Here is a 17,505-nt window from a genome sequence, read left to right on the forward strand (position 1 = left end):
CCACACTGGTGAGGACTAAAAAGGTGGTAAGGGGGCACATGGGAAATACCCAAGTAATGTGAATGAAGAGGCTATGCCACTGGGCTCTACAAGATACCTACTACATTAGGCCACTCTACCAAGCCCAGGAGACATAGCAGCTCTACCTAATACATACAAACAAATATAGGAAGGCTGCCAAAATGAGGAGATAAAGAAACATTTACCAAATGAAAAACAGGAGAAATCTACAATAAAAGAAGGAACAAAATGGAGACAAGCAATCTACTAGATGCAGAGTTGAAGGCACTAGTTATAAAGATGCTCAATGAACTTAGTGACAACTTCAACAGCATAAAAAAGGAGCAGTCTAAAATAAAGAATACACTTACTAAAACAAAGAATAATTTACAGGGAATCAACAGTACAATACACGAAGCCAAGAATCAAATCAGCATTGGAATATAAGGAAGCACAAAACACCCTATCAGATCAGCAAATAATAAAAAGGAATCCACAAAAATGAGGACAGTGTAAGGAACCTCTGGACAACTTCAAGCATACCACCATTGACATTACTGGGGAGCCTGAAGGAGGAGAGAGCAAGAAATTGAAAACTTATTTGAAAAAATGACAGAAAACTTCCATAATTCAGTGAAGGAAACAGACATACAAGTCCAGGAATCACAGAGAGTCCCAAACAAGATGAACTCAAAGAGGCCCACACCAAGACACAGCATAATGAAAATGCCAAATGATAAAGACAGAGAATCTTAAAAGCAGCAAGAGAAAAGCAATTAGTTACCTATAAGAGAGCTCCCCTAAGACTGTCAGCTGATTTCTCAATAGGAACTTTGCACGTCAGAAGGGAAGGGCAAGAAATATTCAAAGTGATGAAAAGCAAGAACCTACAATCCAGATTAGACTACCAAGCAAAGCAATCATTTATTATAGAATCAAAGGACACAATAAAGAGCTTCCCAGACAAGAAAAAGCTAAAGGAGTTAACTACCAGCAGAGTAGTATTATATTTAAAAAGACAAAAAAATGAATAACAAAATGGTAATAAATGCATATCAACAATTCAATCTAAAAAACAAAATAAATAAGAACAGAAACAGATTCATAGGTAGAGAGAACGTTTTAACAGTTGCCAGATATGGGGAGGTGGGGGTGGGTAATAAAAGGTAAAGGGAGGATCCGGCTAGGTGTCTCAGTAAATAGAGCATCGTCCCCGGGCACTGAGGTTGCAGGTTTGATCCGAGTCAGGGCACATATGAGAAGCAACCAATGAGTGCACAACTAAATGGAACACCTAGGGGAACAAGTCAATGCTTCTCTCTCTCTCTCTCTCTCTCTCTCTCTCTATCCATTAAATCAATGGATAATTTAAAAAAAAAGGTGAAGAAATTAAGAAGTACAGATAACAGTCATAGGGATGTAAAGTATAGCATAGGGAATACAGTCAATGGGTGCGAGATTTATCAGGATGACCACTTAGTAAGTTATATAATATCTAATCAGTGGAGTGTACACCTGAAACTAATATACTAATGTATGTCAACTGTAATTGAAAAATTAAAAATGATTTTAAAAAATTCTTAATGACCTTCTGTCATTAAGTTTGTCAAAAAGTTTTAAAAACACTGCATCCAAATTTCAGAATAAAAATTTACCTTGTAATGGGGAAGTTCTTGTCTTAACAGTGCCTTGTGTCTTTCACACTATAGAATTAATTACTCAGTTGAGATGAACTTATCTAAGATATTGACTTTCTTAGGTCAACTGCTAAGATAAAAGCATTTTCCTAAATGCAAAAGAAAAAAGTATACATACCTTTTTTCCAAATCTCTTATTTTCTCCCTAAGTGGTTCAACAATCTAAAATAAAAACAACTCATATCAGTTGTAAAGCAAAATCACAGTCTTTCACCACTTTTACCAAACTCTGATATTTCAGATAGGCATGACATATGCAAAACAGATTTTAATCTCCACAATTCACTTCCAGGTTGAAATAAAGTTATTCCACCTCCATCACAATTCTAGAACTGAGATGATAAATTGCACATTGGAACTGTTACTCCATAGATGTGTAAGTTTCTCAGAAAATTAACCTTTTTAATTTCCGACCTTACTATGAACAGTAGTATTAAAGGTGGTTTTCAGGCTCATAAAAATAGGCAGCTCAACATCACTGGAGTCTTTTCAGGAACCAAAAATTCCCTAATAGCCGCCCACCAAAGTTTAACATCTTGCTTCTGCATGTTATCTCCACGAAGTCAGCTCCAGCACAGAAAACCACAGGCCATGAATCAATCGCTACCCACGTGTTAATACTGGGAGCATGGACAGAACAACGAGGGCAATCCAAAGACTTCCCCAGGAATCTAGCATCTGGTTCAAATCAAAATGAGGAAATCGTCATCCCTTCCCAGGCCCACGTTACAATGGTCTATCCACATCTACATTTATTTGACTAAAAGATAAGAAATTATTTTTAAAAAGAAGGTGTACTATCAACCAGAGGTGCCAACCTTCAGTGAGCGGTGTGTGATGTCCCCATCTGCATCTACGACACTCTTTATGTTCCCTAAATCCTAGCATCTGAGTTGGGCCTTTTTCCTTTCAGCTTCTACTCAGGTGAGTGGACCTGGTGCTTGCCACCATCCCTGGTACTGGTAATCACTTCCCTTTCTCTAAGAAATTTGAGAAAGGCTCACCCAAAACGTCCTATAAAAGTTTAAATTCATTTTGCCTTTAAGGTAGAATTTGTTTTAATAAAGCATCCTGTAGAGAACAGACCCAGGCTAAAACAGAGATGCATCTACAGTGAAACAAACACAAAGTCTCCTATTAATAAGTGGCCGTTTTTGAGATATGGTACAATAAAGATACCAGCACAAGCAAAGGAACTAAAGTAAATAAATATATAGAACATAAAAATAAAGAGAGAGAGGGAAGAAAAGGGAGGGAGGGAGGGAGGGAGGGAAGGGAAGAAGAGGGTAGAAAGAATGAAAGAAAGAGAAATATAAAAGAGACTAACCTCTTCAATCTTCCTTTCAATTTTTAGTTCACCATTTTCCTGGAGAGACCTGTTGAGTAGAAAGCTACAAAACTGAGATCAATGGAAAGGCTTTATGACTTCTATCTAGTGTTATTTCTGAACAAATTTCCACAACACAAACCTAAGCCTACAACCCACCTCCCTCTCCTTCCCAAATATCAGTCATGTGAGCCAATTCCCTCCACCAGGGGGTGTGCTAGAGGAAAATAAGAGGACCAGGGAGACATTTCAATTAAATTAAAATAATGTCATTTTCACATTACACCCAACATGGGATTTCAAGGCAAGAGCTGTGTCTTCAGAAGTACAAGTCTGACTGCTGGGCTTTCCTGGAGATTTAATACAAAATGGGAGTTTTTCCAAGTAAAAAAACAAGAGCTCCTTTAAATGAGATCTGAACACCCCACCTAGCCACACACAGAAGCCTTTGTTGGGAGACACACACAAGCCCTGGTGGCAGGATTCAGCATAACAGGGCCCTGCCTTGCAAAACCAACCCAAACTGAAAAGTCTGGAGGGGCACAGCAACCCGTCACCCTTGTAGCCTCACACAGCAGCATTCAACTTCCAAATCCAACTCAGTCACCACAACCATGACTGCTATTCTTTTCACTGTACTACCAAGACAAATTCTTCTGTAAGTTAAAACTGTACTAATGGCACCAAATTTGTTCTTACAATGAACGATTACTTTTTGCTCACTTTTTTTTTTTAACATTAACACAGGATTTTACGTTTATAAGTGTTCCTCCTGCCTTATTAGGCAACACAGATAATGCACAGAAGCCTAGAAGAGTCCTCGGGATAGACAGATGGTCTGAGCATCCATGTGGTCTGCCCCTGGAGTAAAGACCAGCCTTATCCTTGAAAATATCCACAGAAGACACAACCCAGGCCCTGGCTGGTTGGTTCAGTGGATAGAGCATCAGCCCGATGTGCAGACATCCCAGGTTCAATCCCCAGTTGGGGCACACAGGAGAAGTGACCATCTGCTTCTCTTCCCCTCTCTCTCTTCCCCTCTTGTGGCTCAGTAGGTTCAAGTGTTGGCCCCAGACAGCAGTTGCTGGGTGGATCCTAGTCAGGGCTCATCCAAGAGTCTATCTCCCCTCCTCTCACTTAAAAACAAAGACACAGCCTGACCGGGCGGCGGTGCAGTGGTTAGGGCATTGGACTGGGATGCAGAGGACCCAGGTTCGAGACCCCGAGGTCGCCAGCTTGAGCAAGGGGTTACTCGGTCTGCTGAAGGCCCACGGTCAAGGCACATATGAGAAAGCAATCAATGAACAACTAAGGTGTCTCAACGAAAAACTGATGATTGATGCTTCTTATCTCTCTCCGTTCCTGTCTGTCTATCCCTCTCTCTGACTCTCTGTCTCTGTAAAAAAAAAAAAACCACGAAGACACAGCCCAGATGTGTGAATAGCAAAATATTCTGTTTCATTTTGTAAAAAAAAAATTCAATTAACCCATAACAATGGTATATATGTAGTAACTGAAATGTGTCCATAAAACCCCATCACAATATCCAAATTATTAAAAATAATTACCTCATACCAACGAAGTTGCCCCAAACAGCTGTAAAGGAAAGAAGAAAATATCAATACTTAAGTTCATGACATTCACGAACTTCAATAAATACAATTTTAATTTTTAACCAATGTTTTAAAATTCACTGAGAAAACTAACTTATAGCTCATGAAGACAAGAACAAGACAATGCACACTGTTAAAATATTGTCCTACTAAAAATTAAGTGAAAACACAATCCTATACCCCCACAATTTTGGAATATCTCTTTTGAGGTTTGGTGTTCAACTCTACATGTGTTTCGATAACAGGAGTCCCCAATCTTTGTCTGAGGCAGAGCCAGTCACAAGGATCAAAGACCTGCATGCCAAGAAAAGATCTGAAACTCTTCGCCCACTTCCTTTAAATATTGATGAGACCAAAACCCAGAGAAGTTAAATAAAGACCTGACATGCGGTTTAACTTCAACTAGCAATCATCTATCCTCTCTCAGCACCTATCCCATCTCCCTTACATTCCCATGTCTCAGTGGCTGGCCTAGCTCCCTGATTACAGACACCTGCAAAGCAGGCTATCCTTGTCTTCAGCTGGCACTCAGTAAACATGCCTAAATCAGTCCAGCTGCAATGGTGAAATTTTACCATGGATGACTCTGAAAACATAATACTGGACATTGAGTGACCATTTCAAGTAACCTCCACCACACACAGCCTTTGCGTGGTCACTCCCCAAATGCTGAACTCCTCTTCGGGGCCAGGTACTCAGGTGCTTCTTAGGTGGTGGGGAAAGAAGGAGAGCAAATAACAAACACCCTCACCATGGCAGGGCAGCAATTTTGTGATCTTGGGAAAGCCTTCAGGTTGGAGCTACTCCTGGACATCTTCTGATTGCTACCCTCTCGTACAGAGCAGAGCTTTAATTAATGTTTATTGAATAGAACTCAAGTGTCCAAAATCACACCCCTAGCAAGAAATTCCCACTATTAAGAAGAAACATGTTGTGGATTCCATAAAATCATATCCTTCCTCAAATAGAGGAAATTATAATTGAAAATAAATTAATAAATACAACTAAATAAAAGTGGCAAGTGAGCAAGAAATGGAAGAAACTAAAATAAATCTGTAATATATTCATTATTCATCAAAAAAAGGAGAAACTGTTTATTCCGTTTATACCTTTTATACCTTTAGATCATGTGATTTTCTTTTGAGTATTATCTTCAAGCCATTACCATATATATAGGAAAGCTGCCTTCATAAAGTATGGTCTTATTTATAATTAAAGAAAAAAAGACAATGGGATAAACCAGAATATCCAACAATTGGAAAGCCACTACCTAAATTAAGATATCGCTACTCAATGAAATCAGAAAGCCATTCAATATGACTATGCAACTATGTTGTAACATGAGGATGCAGTTATGAGAGTTCCAGAAGAAAAAAATATATATGCATTATGACACCTGATACTAAAAATGCATAGAAAAAGACTGAAAATGCCAAAACACTGAGTTTCCATGATGATTCGAGCACTGTTATGCTGGTGGCCAAGGCTATGCAAGCCCACACTGGATTCAAGAAGACGGCAGACGGCAGAGGAACTGCGGAGCCAGAAAGCGTTGGGCCATTCCTGTTTAATAGTCTCGTGAAGGCAGACAAGCAAACAGGCAGGGGAAACCACTTCTCACAGCACCAGGCAAACAAACAGCAAAACGGCCCCTCACAGTGATGGGCAGGTAATCCACCTGAGGGCAAGCACCCCATAGCCTTACATAAGCTACACACACGTGGCTCTGCCACGTGCTCACACACTAATCATGCAATGTGCAAGTGAGCAAGCCTAACACAGCTGTTTTCCCTACTGTCCACCCTTTAGGGTTGCTCACCTCACAATCTACGTGACAAGTATCTTCCCTGTGTGAGAAGTGAGGTACCTCACATAAACAGAAACAGTACAGACCACAGCAACAGAATTACAAAGGCACAAGCTGTACCAAAATGACAACAATTACAAAGGTGCCCTTCAAATGTCTCCCTGAGCACTCTGCCTAGGTAGATAACTGGAGGCCCACTCCTAACTCCCTACCTCACAGTGCCAACAAGGCTATCCATTGCAGGTGGGGGGGCCTGTATAACCCAGGGCCATTTCCACTGTAGGTCTTTAAGGAGCACTGCTGGGGAAGGAAGGAGCACGTTGTCCTGCTGTCCAAAGCCCAGCTTGAATAGTTAGTGTCCTTGGTATGTTATCTGCAACTGGATGGGAATAGCTGCCTGGTACAGGAGGGCTTCCACAGGTGCCACGCCCTCCCACTGAGAGTGTAGTACTGTCCACAAGTGGCATGTCCATAATGCAAAGGGAGCTGGTGCACCCTCTTGTCACAGTCTCTGCTTCTAGAATCAGTTATACCGCTCAATAATCAGTCCATGATAGACAACTCAGCTGTCTGTGCAAATCACCAAGGTGAAGGTCCATTACAGGCAACTAGCCATACAGCTCTTTGATAACAGACCTCAGCACCTTTCCATAAGTGCTCTATCCATTGCCACAAGCCCCATTCAAACCCTTCAGAGGTCACAGGGCCTGGCAGGGTCAAACACATTCAAGGCTTGTGTCTCCATGACAGTTCTTTCAGCTGCTGCAAAACATGTATTATCATTTAGGCCCAACACCTGCCGCACATCAGAAGGGTACCAGTGGATTGCCAATTACACATAGGGCCTCATGCTCTCTGCCTGTCTCTGTTGCTAGACAGGTCCCTCGGTCTTTCCCCCTATTTAAACTAGCTCAACGGGTCTTGGGGATCCTCCTTTCCTTCAGCTCTCTCCAATATATAATCTTGCAGAGAGCCAGTCATTTTCTTGGCAGCTGCCAGGGCCACCTACTTCCCGCACTTTTTCAGTGGCTGGAACCTCTGTTCTGGTTTAAGCTGCTGCCAAAGCTCTAACAGTACTTTATTAGACCTGCCATCTAATTTCCCTCTATCTGCCCCAGCCACATTCAAATCTACCCACACCTGTATTCAGGTAACCTTTACAGGCACATTTCTCTTGTCAGTTGTGGTGGGGTAGGGAGCATGGGCAACAGCCCACACAGCCTTATGGTTCCATGCTGCCTTTACCTCCTCCAAATCTGTTACCATTAGTGTAACCACGTTGATGGGTTTCCCCACATATGGGCCCAAGATAGTAACTAGTGACTCAAAAAGGGCTGACAGGGCGCTACAGAGAATAAGTCCCTCATCACTGCTGTAAACACTTCCTCATCTGTCCCACAGGGCCTCAGGTTGAAAGCAGCATTCCTCATACCCAGTACCTGGAGGACCTGCTACAGCTCAATATATGATGGCCACCGACTCACTGCCCCAGGTAAGTCCCCAGCATTCTGCCAGACTATACAAATGGCAGCCATCACTCATTCTAACAGGGTATGATTTCCTGAGTTGTCATGGCAGTTCTGAGGATGCTGCCTCAAGGAGTATGTGGTAATGGAGGCTAATTTCTCTATCTCTGTTCCAGAGAACATGATGCCATCCACCCCGTGTCCCACAACCATAGCAACCAAGCTGCCAGGGGCTCAGTGGGTTTCTGCTTGAATTTTGCTCCTAACTCCATCAAGTCTTTCTGGGTGTAGGCTGGACCACAGAGGGCTCAACTACTTGCATAAGGGGTTGTGACTGTCCCTAGGGCAGTTTTGGCTACTGGGTTTTCACCTTCTGGGTGACCACCAGCTGGGCTCTGAGTCTCCTGACAGCAATTACAGCTCAAACCTCTTCCTCTGAGTTGGAAGCACCTCGAGGCTACCACCAACTCAAAGCCAATCTACCGGGACAAATACAATTCCTTCTTCAACGACTACTTTGACTCTTGCAGCAGCTAGCTCATGGTCTGAAGCTGAAACTGAAGCTCCTGAACCCACAACTGTGTCTCTAACAACTGCCGCTGCCAGCATTTAGCTTCTAGGGCAAACTAGAGGTTTGAGCTGTAATTCATACTCTATCAACTATTTCAGCTCCTGCCACTGTCGGCACTCAGTCTCAAACCCACACTGGAGTTCTTGAATTCAGGTGGCCTCTTGCACAGAGCTTTAGTTTCTGGTTGCTCAGCTGTAAAAAACACCCAGCCCACAGCCCCCAACAGGAGAGCCACCCAGAACCACATGCTCAATAACAGCCACTCCTCTAAGCTACCCTTGGCAGCTCTGTACTGAAATGATCTGAATCCTGACCATTACGTCAGATGTAATGTCGGTGGCCAGGCAGGTTCACACTGGATTCAGGTAAACAGTAGAGGAAGCAGAGCTGGAAAGTGTAAGGTCATTCCCATTTACTAGAGTCTCACAACGGCAGATGAGCAAACAGGCAGGGAAAAACAGCTTCTCATGGCAGCAGGCAAATGAACAGAAAAATGGCCCCTTATAGTAGCAGCAGGCAAGCAACCCATGCTAAACAACCCTGAGGGAAAGTACCTGTAGCCTAAATAGCCCTGAGGGAAAGTACCTGTAGCCTAAAAAGCCCTGAGGGAAAGTACCTGTAGCCTTATGTAGGCTACACACACACACATGGCTCTGCCACATGCTCACGCACTAATCATGCAAAGTAAAAGCGAGCAAGCCTAACACAGCTGTTTTCCAACACCCCTGGACACTTTCTCCTTCCTAGAAGACACCAGGATCTCCTGAATCCTCCATCTCCCACCTGTCCTGTTTAAGCATCTCTCCCTTGGGAAGCAGAAAGGGACCTGGGGATCTGCCCCAGGAATGAAACCCAGAGCCACAGCTGTACCACCCTTTATAAATAGAAAAAAAAAAATGGATATAAGCAGACAACACCCAAATCTATTTCAGTGGCTTAGAACTCTTCAGGTAACCTTCAGTACCTGGAAGCACACTGCCCTCCCAGCAGCCTGCTCTTTCCAGTCAACCCCAAAGCTTTCACGAGTCTCTTCTCCTCCCCACCAACCAGCCTTTCACAGTAGCCCCCTCCACCAGATTCTGCACCTTCCCTAAACCACTCACCAACCCAACCCTTTAGCTCTCTCTGGAGATGGCTTCCTGCCTAGGCCAGAAATGCACTCAATCTCACCTGAGCACTCAACCTCCCCCCCTGCACAGGGGACACTGGAGGCCCTCTGTTTTGCCACAGGGCCTATTACACACTTCTTTCTGAATTGGCAGTTTACAGGTGATCTCTGTGTAAGATCAGGTGTTTCCTCATTTACATCTCCAACACCAAATACATGAGGGCCAGGCATCAAAATGAGGTGAATATAGGTCAAGGAATGTTTGCACTTTCTTTCATTTATCCCTTCCTTAGTACTTTTTATCTACAAAAAGTGTTATTACCAATTAATCTTTAAAACAGTTTTATGTCAAGTGTTTTGGCTTCCTTTTAAACTCTCAAAAGCTCCACATGCTTTGCTCTGGAGCATGAAAAGCACTCAGCACCAGACAAGGCAATAAAAGATGCCTTAACTGCAGACTCATTTCAAGGAAGAAACATAAGTGATTTCCCACAATTATGAAGCCCTGATCCTGTGTTTTGTGTGAGCTATCCTGGAACACTGCATGTTAAATACTGTCAAAAATGCATGTTGCTTTTTAAATTCTGCCCTGTACTTACATTACTGTGACCCACCTTACAGTGTCTAAAAAGGAATTACTAATAGATGTACTCAATAAATATTGGAATTAAACTGAACTAAATTAAATTTATTACGTATAATACAAGGATTTTCAATATTAAGTAAAGTATAAAAGAGAAAAGATTCTCACCATTATAGACAAAGGATTTAAAACCAAACTCCTTTACATAGCTACCAAGATATTTTAAATTATTCTAATTTTAATATTAATTTTAAAAATACTTTGTATGCAAACTGAGGCACACTGGTTCTACAATTCTCATTATGTCTGTATCTAGACTTCATGCTATGCTGGGAAACCTAGACCAAAAGAATCTATTACATAGAAAGTTTCATGTAGGGCAAAAATTTATTTATTTTAAAGCTATAATTGAAAATGAGAGCCCTGTGCCCTAGGCAATTAGCTAGTTCAGGTACTTAGAGCGTCGGCAACATAAGGGAAGCAAACAATACATTGCAAAATGAAGTGGAACAACAAATGAATGCTTCTCTCTCTCTCTAAAATCAAACAATTTTTTTAAAGGTATTAGAAAAATTGTCCGATTCCAACTACAAAAAATAAAAATGCTACCTCAATACTTATATCTGTAGGCCAACCCAAGAAGACCTAGAAAAAACACAACTGAAAACAGGAGGCAGGCAACACCAAGCATAGACTCAACCAGCTCTGCAGACAATACACCCAAACACACAGACATAATGAGAAGACACAAAAATGCAATTTAAATGAAACCACAAGAGAAACCTCCAGGAAATGAACTAAGTGATATGTAAATAACAAACTTCCAGATGCAGAGTTTAAAGTAATGATTATAAGGATGCTTAAGGGATCTTAAAATGACAATGGATGGCCATTACGAACACCTAAATAAAGAAATAGCAAGTGTAAAAAAGGATAATTAAATATTAAAAAAGATTCAGTCGGAGAAGACAAATACAATATCAGAAATGAAGATCACAATGGAAGGAATTAAAAACAGGATGGATGAAGCTGAGGATCGAATCAGCGAGTTAGAGGACAAGTTGAACGAAGGCATGGAAGCAGACCAGAAAAACTAAAAGAGACTAAAAAGTCTGAGGAAACTCTTAGAGAGCTCGGTGACAACATGATGAGAAATAATATCTGTATCATAGGGGTTCCTGAAGAAGAGAAAGAACAAGGGATAGAAACTTTGTTCAATCATATCATAGCTGAAAACTTCCCTAAATTAATTAAGGAAAAACTCTAACAATTTCAAAAAACACAGAGTATTCCATTAAAAAGAAACACAAAGACCTCAGCGGTAGAGCGTCGGCCTGGCATGCGGGGGACCCGGGTTCGATTCCCGGCCAGGGCAAATAGGAGAAGCGCCCATTTGCTTCTCCACCCCCCCTCCTTCCTTTCTGTCTCTCTCTTCCCCTCCCGCAGCCAAGGCTCCATTGGAGCAAAGATGGCCCGGGCGCTGAGGATGGCTCCTTGGCCTCTGCCCCAGGCACTAGAGTGGCTATGGTCGCGGCAGAGCGACGCCCCCTGGTGGGCAGAGCATCGACCCTGGTGGGCGTGCCGGGTGGATCCCGGTCAGGCGCATGCGGGAGTCTGTCTGACTGTCTCTCCCCGTTTCCAGCTTCAGAAAAATACAAAAAAAAAACCAAAAAACAAAGAACTCTACACCAAGACACATAATTAAAATACCAAAGCTAACTGATTAAGAGAAAATATTAAAAGCTGCCAGAGAAAAACAGGATATCACCCACAAAGAGCACCCATAAGGATGACTTCCAATTTCTCAATAGAAACACTTGAGCCAGAAGGGAATGGCAAGAAATATTCAGTGTAATGCAGAACAAGAACGTACAACCAAGACTGCTTTATCCAGCAAGGCTACCATTTAAAATTGAAGGAGAAATAAAAAGCTTCCCAGATGAAAAAAACCTCAAGAAATTCATTACAACCAAACCAATGCTGCAGGAAATGTTAAGGAGCCCGTTGTACACAGATTAAAGTGGGAAAAGAATATAGCAAAAAAGGAATACAGCATTAAAGAATAAAACGGCAACAATTACATATCAATAAAAACCTTAACTGTAAATGAATTAAATGATCCAATCAAAAGACATAGGGTAGCTGTGTGGATAAGAAAACAGGACCCGTACATATGCTGTCTACAAGAAACACACCTTACAACAAAAGATGCACATAGACTGAAGGTAAAAGGATGGAAAAAAATACTTCATGCAAATGGAAATGAAAAAAAGCTAGGGTAGCAATACTTATATCAGACAAAATAGACTTTAAAACAAAGGCTAAGAGATAAAGAAGGCCAGTACATAATGATAAAAGGAGCAATCCAACAGAAAGATATAACCGTTATAAATATCTACGCACCTAATATAGGAGCACCTAAATATATAAAGCAGATGATGATGGATATAGAGCAGAGGTCTCAAACTCGCGGCCCGCCGAACAATTTTGTGCGGCCCAAGACTAATCCACGAACTACAGTTTCTGGTCGTTTTGTGACACTGAAAAGTGTTGCGTAACAGTTGCCTTTTGTAGACCTAGTGCGGCCCGCCGAACGGCTGAAATCTTGCTCTGCGGCCCACATGCTGAGTTGAGTTTGAGACCCCTGATATAGAGGGTGAGATCAAGAGCAATACTACAATAGTAGAAGATTTCAATACTCCACTAACATCACTAGACAGATCCTCAAAAAAGAAAATTAACAAAAAAACAGCAGATTTAAAGGACACACTAGATCAACTCGATTTAATAGGTATCTTGAGAACCTTTCACACTAAAGCAGCAGAATATACATTCTTTTCAAGTAATAATGGTACATTCTATAGGATAGACCACGTTAAGGCACAAAAGTGGTCTCAACAAATTTAAAAACATTGAAATCAGATCAATAAATTTCTCTGATCACAATGGCATGAAACTAGAAATCAACCACAACAGAAAACCTCAAAAATTCTCAAACACATGGAAACTAAATAGCAAGTTGTTAAATAACGAATGGATTAACAATGAGATCAAAGAAAAAATTTAAAAATTCCTAGAAACAAATGATATTGAGCATACAACAACTCAAAATTTATAGGACACATTAAAGCAGTCATGAGAGGGAAGTTCATAGCACTGCAGGCATACTATAAGAAGCTAGAAAAAGTTTGAATCAACAATATAATATTTTAGAACTAATTCTAGTTCTAAAAGAACTAGAAAAAAAAACAGCAAGTAAAGTCGAGATGTAGAAGAAGAAAGGAAATAATAAAGAGCAGAGCAGAATTGAATGACATAGAGGCTAAAGAAACAATACAGAGGATCAATGAAAACAGGAGCTGGTTCTTTGAAAAGGTAAACAAGATCGATGAACCTTTAACCAGACTCAACAAAAAAAAAAAAAAAGAGAGAGAGAGAGGACTCAAATAAATAAAATTAGAAACGAGAGTGGAGAAATAACAACTGACACAACAGAAATACAAAATATTGTAAGAAAATACTATGAAGAACTGTATGCCAAAAAACTAGACAACCTAGATGAAATGGAAAATTCCTTGAAACACACAATCTTCCAAAAATCAATCTGGAAGAATAAGAAAACCTAAACAGACCGATTACAACAAATGAGATTGAAACCGTTATCAAAAAACTCCCAACAAAGAAAACTCCTGGACTTGATGGCTTCATAAGTGAATTCTACCACATATTCAAAGAAGAACTAACACATATCTTTCTCAAAATATATCAAAAAATTCAAGAGGAAGGATGACTTCTAAGCTCCTTTTATGAGGCGAGCATAATTCTGATTCCAAAACCAGGCAAAGACAACACAAAGAAAGAAAATTATGGGCCAATATCCCTGATGAATATAGATGCTAAAATCCTCAACAAAATATTAGCAAACTGAATCCAGCAATACATGAATAAAATTATACAGCATGATACAGCGGGATTAATTTTGGGGAGGAAGGCTGGTACAATATTCGCAAATCAATCAATGTGACTCATCACATAAACAAAACGAAGGAGAAAAACCACATGATAATTTCAATAGATGCAGAAAAAGCATTTGATAAAATCCAGCACCCATTCATGATCAAAACTCTCAGCAAAGTGGGAATACAGGGAACATACCTTAATATGATAAAGGCCATCTATGACAAACCCACAGCCAACATCATACTCAATGGGCAAAAATTAAAACCAACCCCCTTAAGAACAGGAACAAGACAGGGGTACCCTCTTTCACCACTCTTATTCAACATAGTTCTGGAAGGCCTAGCCACAGCAATCAGACAAGAAGAAGAAATAAAAGGAATCCAAATTGGAAAAGAAGAAGTAAAACTATCATTAATTGCAGATATATGATGTGATATTGTATATAGAAAACCCTAAAGTCTCAGTCAAAAAACTACTGGACCAGATAAATAAATTCAGCAAGATGGAAGGATATAAAATTAATACTCAGAAATCAGAGGCATTTTTATACACCAACAATGAACTGTCTGAAAGAGAAATTAAGGAAACAATCCCCTTCACCATTGTAACCAAAAAAAATTAAGTACCTAGGAGTAAATTTAACCAAGGAGATTAAAGACTTCTACTCGGAAAATTATAAAACATTGACAAAAAAAATCAAGGAAAATACAAACAAGTGGAAGCATAAACCATGGTCATGGTTAGGAAGAATAAACATCATAAAAATGTCTATATTACCCAAAGCAATTTATAAATTCAATGCAATACCAATTAAAATACCAATGACAGGCGGAGTCAAGATGGCGCTAGAGTAGGCGGATGTACCAACATCCACCTCCCAGAACCAAAGTGGATTACAAACTAATTTTAAGAACTATCATCTGGAAAAACCAACTTTGGACTAAACTAAGAGGACTCTTCAACCAAGGAACACTGAAGAAGCCACACCGAGACTGGTAGGAAAAGAGGAAACCCTGAGAGGGCTGCCCAGCTCCCCAGAGCAAAAGGCAGCTGGAAGAGTCTCGCGAGGGGGGAAGTGAGTTTAGCAGAGAGGGGAGGTTCCTGAATCCCAGGAACAAAGCCCCAGCCTGCAGCCCCAGTGCCTAAAAGAGACATAAGGACATATTTAGCTGGAAACAAGTCAGGATACTGTTTTGTGAGAAAGAGTCTGATTTCTCAGATCCAGGATTCTTCTTAAAGGGACCCAGCAGAACACCTCTATCACAACCACTCACCCAGGGCTCCGGGGGACAGGGAAAGAGGAGAGTCCCAGAGTAGCAGGCAGAGAGCGTAATCTAGGAGGCACAGGGAGAAACATTTTGAGAGACAGCCAACCCTAACCCCTGGAACGAGTCACTCCCCAAATCTGAAGTGAATATTTCCCCGGGAAACAGCAATACCAGCAAGGGGAAGCAGGACACCAACCAAACAAGCTCTCCTGCAGCCCTCAGAGCAGAGTCGCTTAGAAGGAGGGAGCTTTCGGGTCTATAGTAGTGAGTGTTAGGATCTGAGCTGCAGAACCCACACCCCACACGGCTGAGGGCTTGCAGGAGGGCGGACAGCTGCAGTGGGGCGCAAAAGCGTGGTTCTGTCAGCAAGGGCGGAAGCCAGCTTGCTGACACTGAGGCCCAGGAGTGAGCTCAGTCTTGCCCGGCTGGGGAGAAGGGGGCGTGCAAAAGGGGTCAAGCCCAGTTGCCAGCAGCCTATAATCCAGACCACGGGTAAAGGGCGGGAATCCCAGAAGGGGTAAAGACCAGCCCTTGAGCAAGTGCGCAGGAGCACAGCCTTGCCCCACACACAGAATTGAGGCATGTGGCCTGAATTGGGAGCCGGCTCCTCCCGCGGGGGTGGAGTCAAAACCGGAGAACAGGCGGAGTTCTGCTACTGAGCTGGGTGGAGCCAAAGCTAACAGCCGATGCATGAGCAGGCTCCTCCTGCAACAGCAGGGAAAAAGCCCAGAAACAGGTGGAGACCAGAAGCTGAGCAAAGGTGCTCGCTACTGCCCTCTAGGCCGAACATAATGCCACCCAGGGGAGTGGGGCAAAGGCCAAGGCCACGAAGGCTTGTGCACCCGAGCAGATCACAGCCAATCCCGAGGAGAGGTGGAAACCACAGCAACAGCCCCACTGGGCAGGCACTGGCAACGCCCAAACTCAAAAGCCCCAGGCAGCAACAGAAGAGGGGGTGGCGGGCCTGCAGACAGACCATACCTAGGGAACAAAGGCCATACCCACTAAACTCCAGTGGCCTAAACCTTCATTTACACAGAGAAAATGCGAAGGCAGAGAAATGCAACAAAATGAACCAAGAGAAATCTCCACAAAAGGACCTGAATGAATCAGATATAACTAAATTACCAGATGCAGAGTTTAAAATAACGATTGTTAGGATGCTCAAAGATATTAGAACAACAATAGATGGTCATTACGACAACCTAAATAAAGAGACAAATATAAAAAAGGAATTAATAAAAAAAGAATTAATAAAAAAAGAATGAGTCAGAAATGACAACTACAATATCTGAAATGAAGAACACAATGGAAGGGATTAAAAGCAGGATGGATGAAGTGGAGAATTCAATCAGCAAGTTAGAGGACACAATAAATAAAGGCATGGAAGCAAAGCAGGAAAAAAAAAGAGACTCAAAAAGTCTGAGCAAACTCTAAGAGAGCTCTCTGACAACATGAAGAGAAATAACATCCGCATCATAGGGTTTCCTGAAGAAGAAGAGAAAGAACAAGGGATAGAGACTTTGTTCAAGCATATCATAGCTGAAACCTTCCCTCAATTAAGGCAGGAAAACATCTCACATTTTCAGGAAGCACATAGAACTCCATTAAAGAGAAACCCAAAGAAATCAACACCAAGACACATCATAATTAAAATACCAGAGCTAAGTGATAAAGAGAAAATATTAAAAGCTGCCAGACAAAAAAAAGACAATCACCTACAAAGGAGCCCCCATAAGGATGACATCTGACTTCTCAACAGAAACACTTGAGGCCAGAAGGGAATGGCAAGAAATATTCAAAGTAATGCAGAACAAGAGCCTACAACCAAGACTCCTTTATCCAGCAAGGCTATCATTTAAAATTGAAGGAGAAATAAAAAGCTTTAAAGACAAAAAAAAAAAAAAACCTCAAGGAATTCACTACAACCAAACTGATGCTGCAAGAAATGCTAAGGGACCTGTTGTAAACAGATCAAAGGGGAAAAAGAATATAGCAAAAGAGGAATAAAATTTTAAAGAATAAAATGGAAATAAACAATTACATATCAATAATAACCTTAAATGTAAAAGGCTTAAATGATCTCATCAAAAGACATAGGGTAG

The 17,505-nt window shown here is 41.5% G+C and overlaps 1 protein-coding gene across 5 annotated transcripts in view; it reads right to left on the reverse strand.

Annotated features, from left to right (window-relative positions):
- Positions 1 to 17,505, reverse strand: part of UXS1 (UDP-glucuronate decarboxylase 1) — a 162,381-nt gene that overhangs the window by 89,123 nt on the left and 55,753 nt on the right. For 2 of the 5 annotated variants that reach the window (XM_066377548.1, XM_066377551.1), the window contains exons 2-4: positions 4,593 to 4,620; positions 3,025 to 3,088; positions 1,816 to 1,859 (exon numbers count right to left, since the gene is read on the reverse strand). The exons of 2 other annotated variants lie outside the window; for them this stretch is intronic. In XM_066377548.1, coding sequence (XP_066233645.1) covers positions 1,816 to 1,859; positions 3,025 to 3,088; positions 4,593 to 4,620 — 136 coding nt within the window. The remainder of the gene's footprint in view (positions 1 to 1,815; positions 1,860 to 3,024; positions 3,089 to 4,592; positions 4,621 to 17,505) is intronic. One more of the 5 variants, XM_066377549.1, reaches the window with a different exon arrangement.

Source organism: Saccopteryx leptura, chromosome 3 (assembly GCF_036850995.1).
Source record: "Saccopteryx leptura isolate mSacLep1 chromosome 3, mSacLep1_pri_phased_curated, whole genome shotgun sequence".
Classification (NCBI taxonomy): domain Eukaryota; kingdom Metazoa; phylum Chordata; class Mammalia; order Chiroptera; family Emballonuridae; genus Saccopteryx; species Saccopteryx leptura.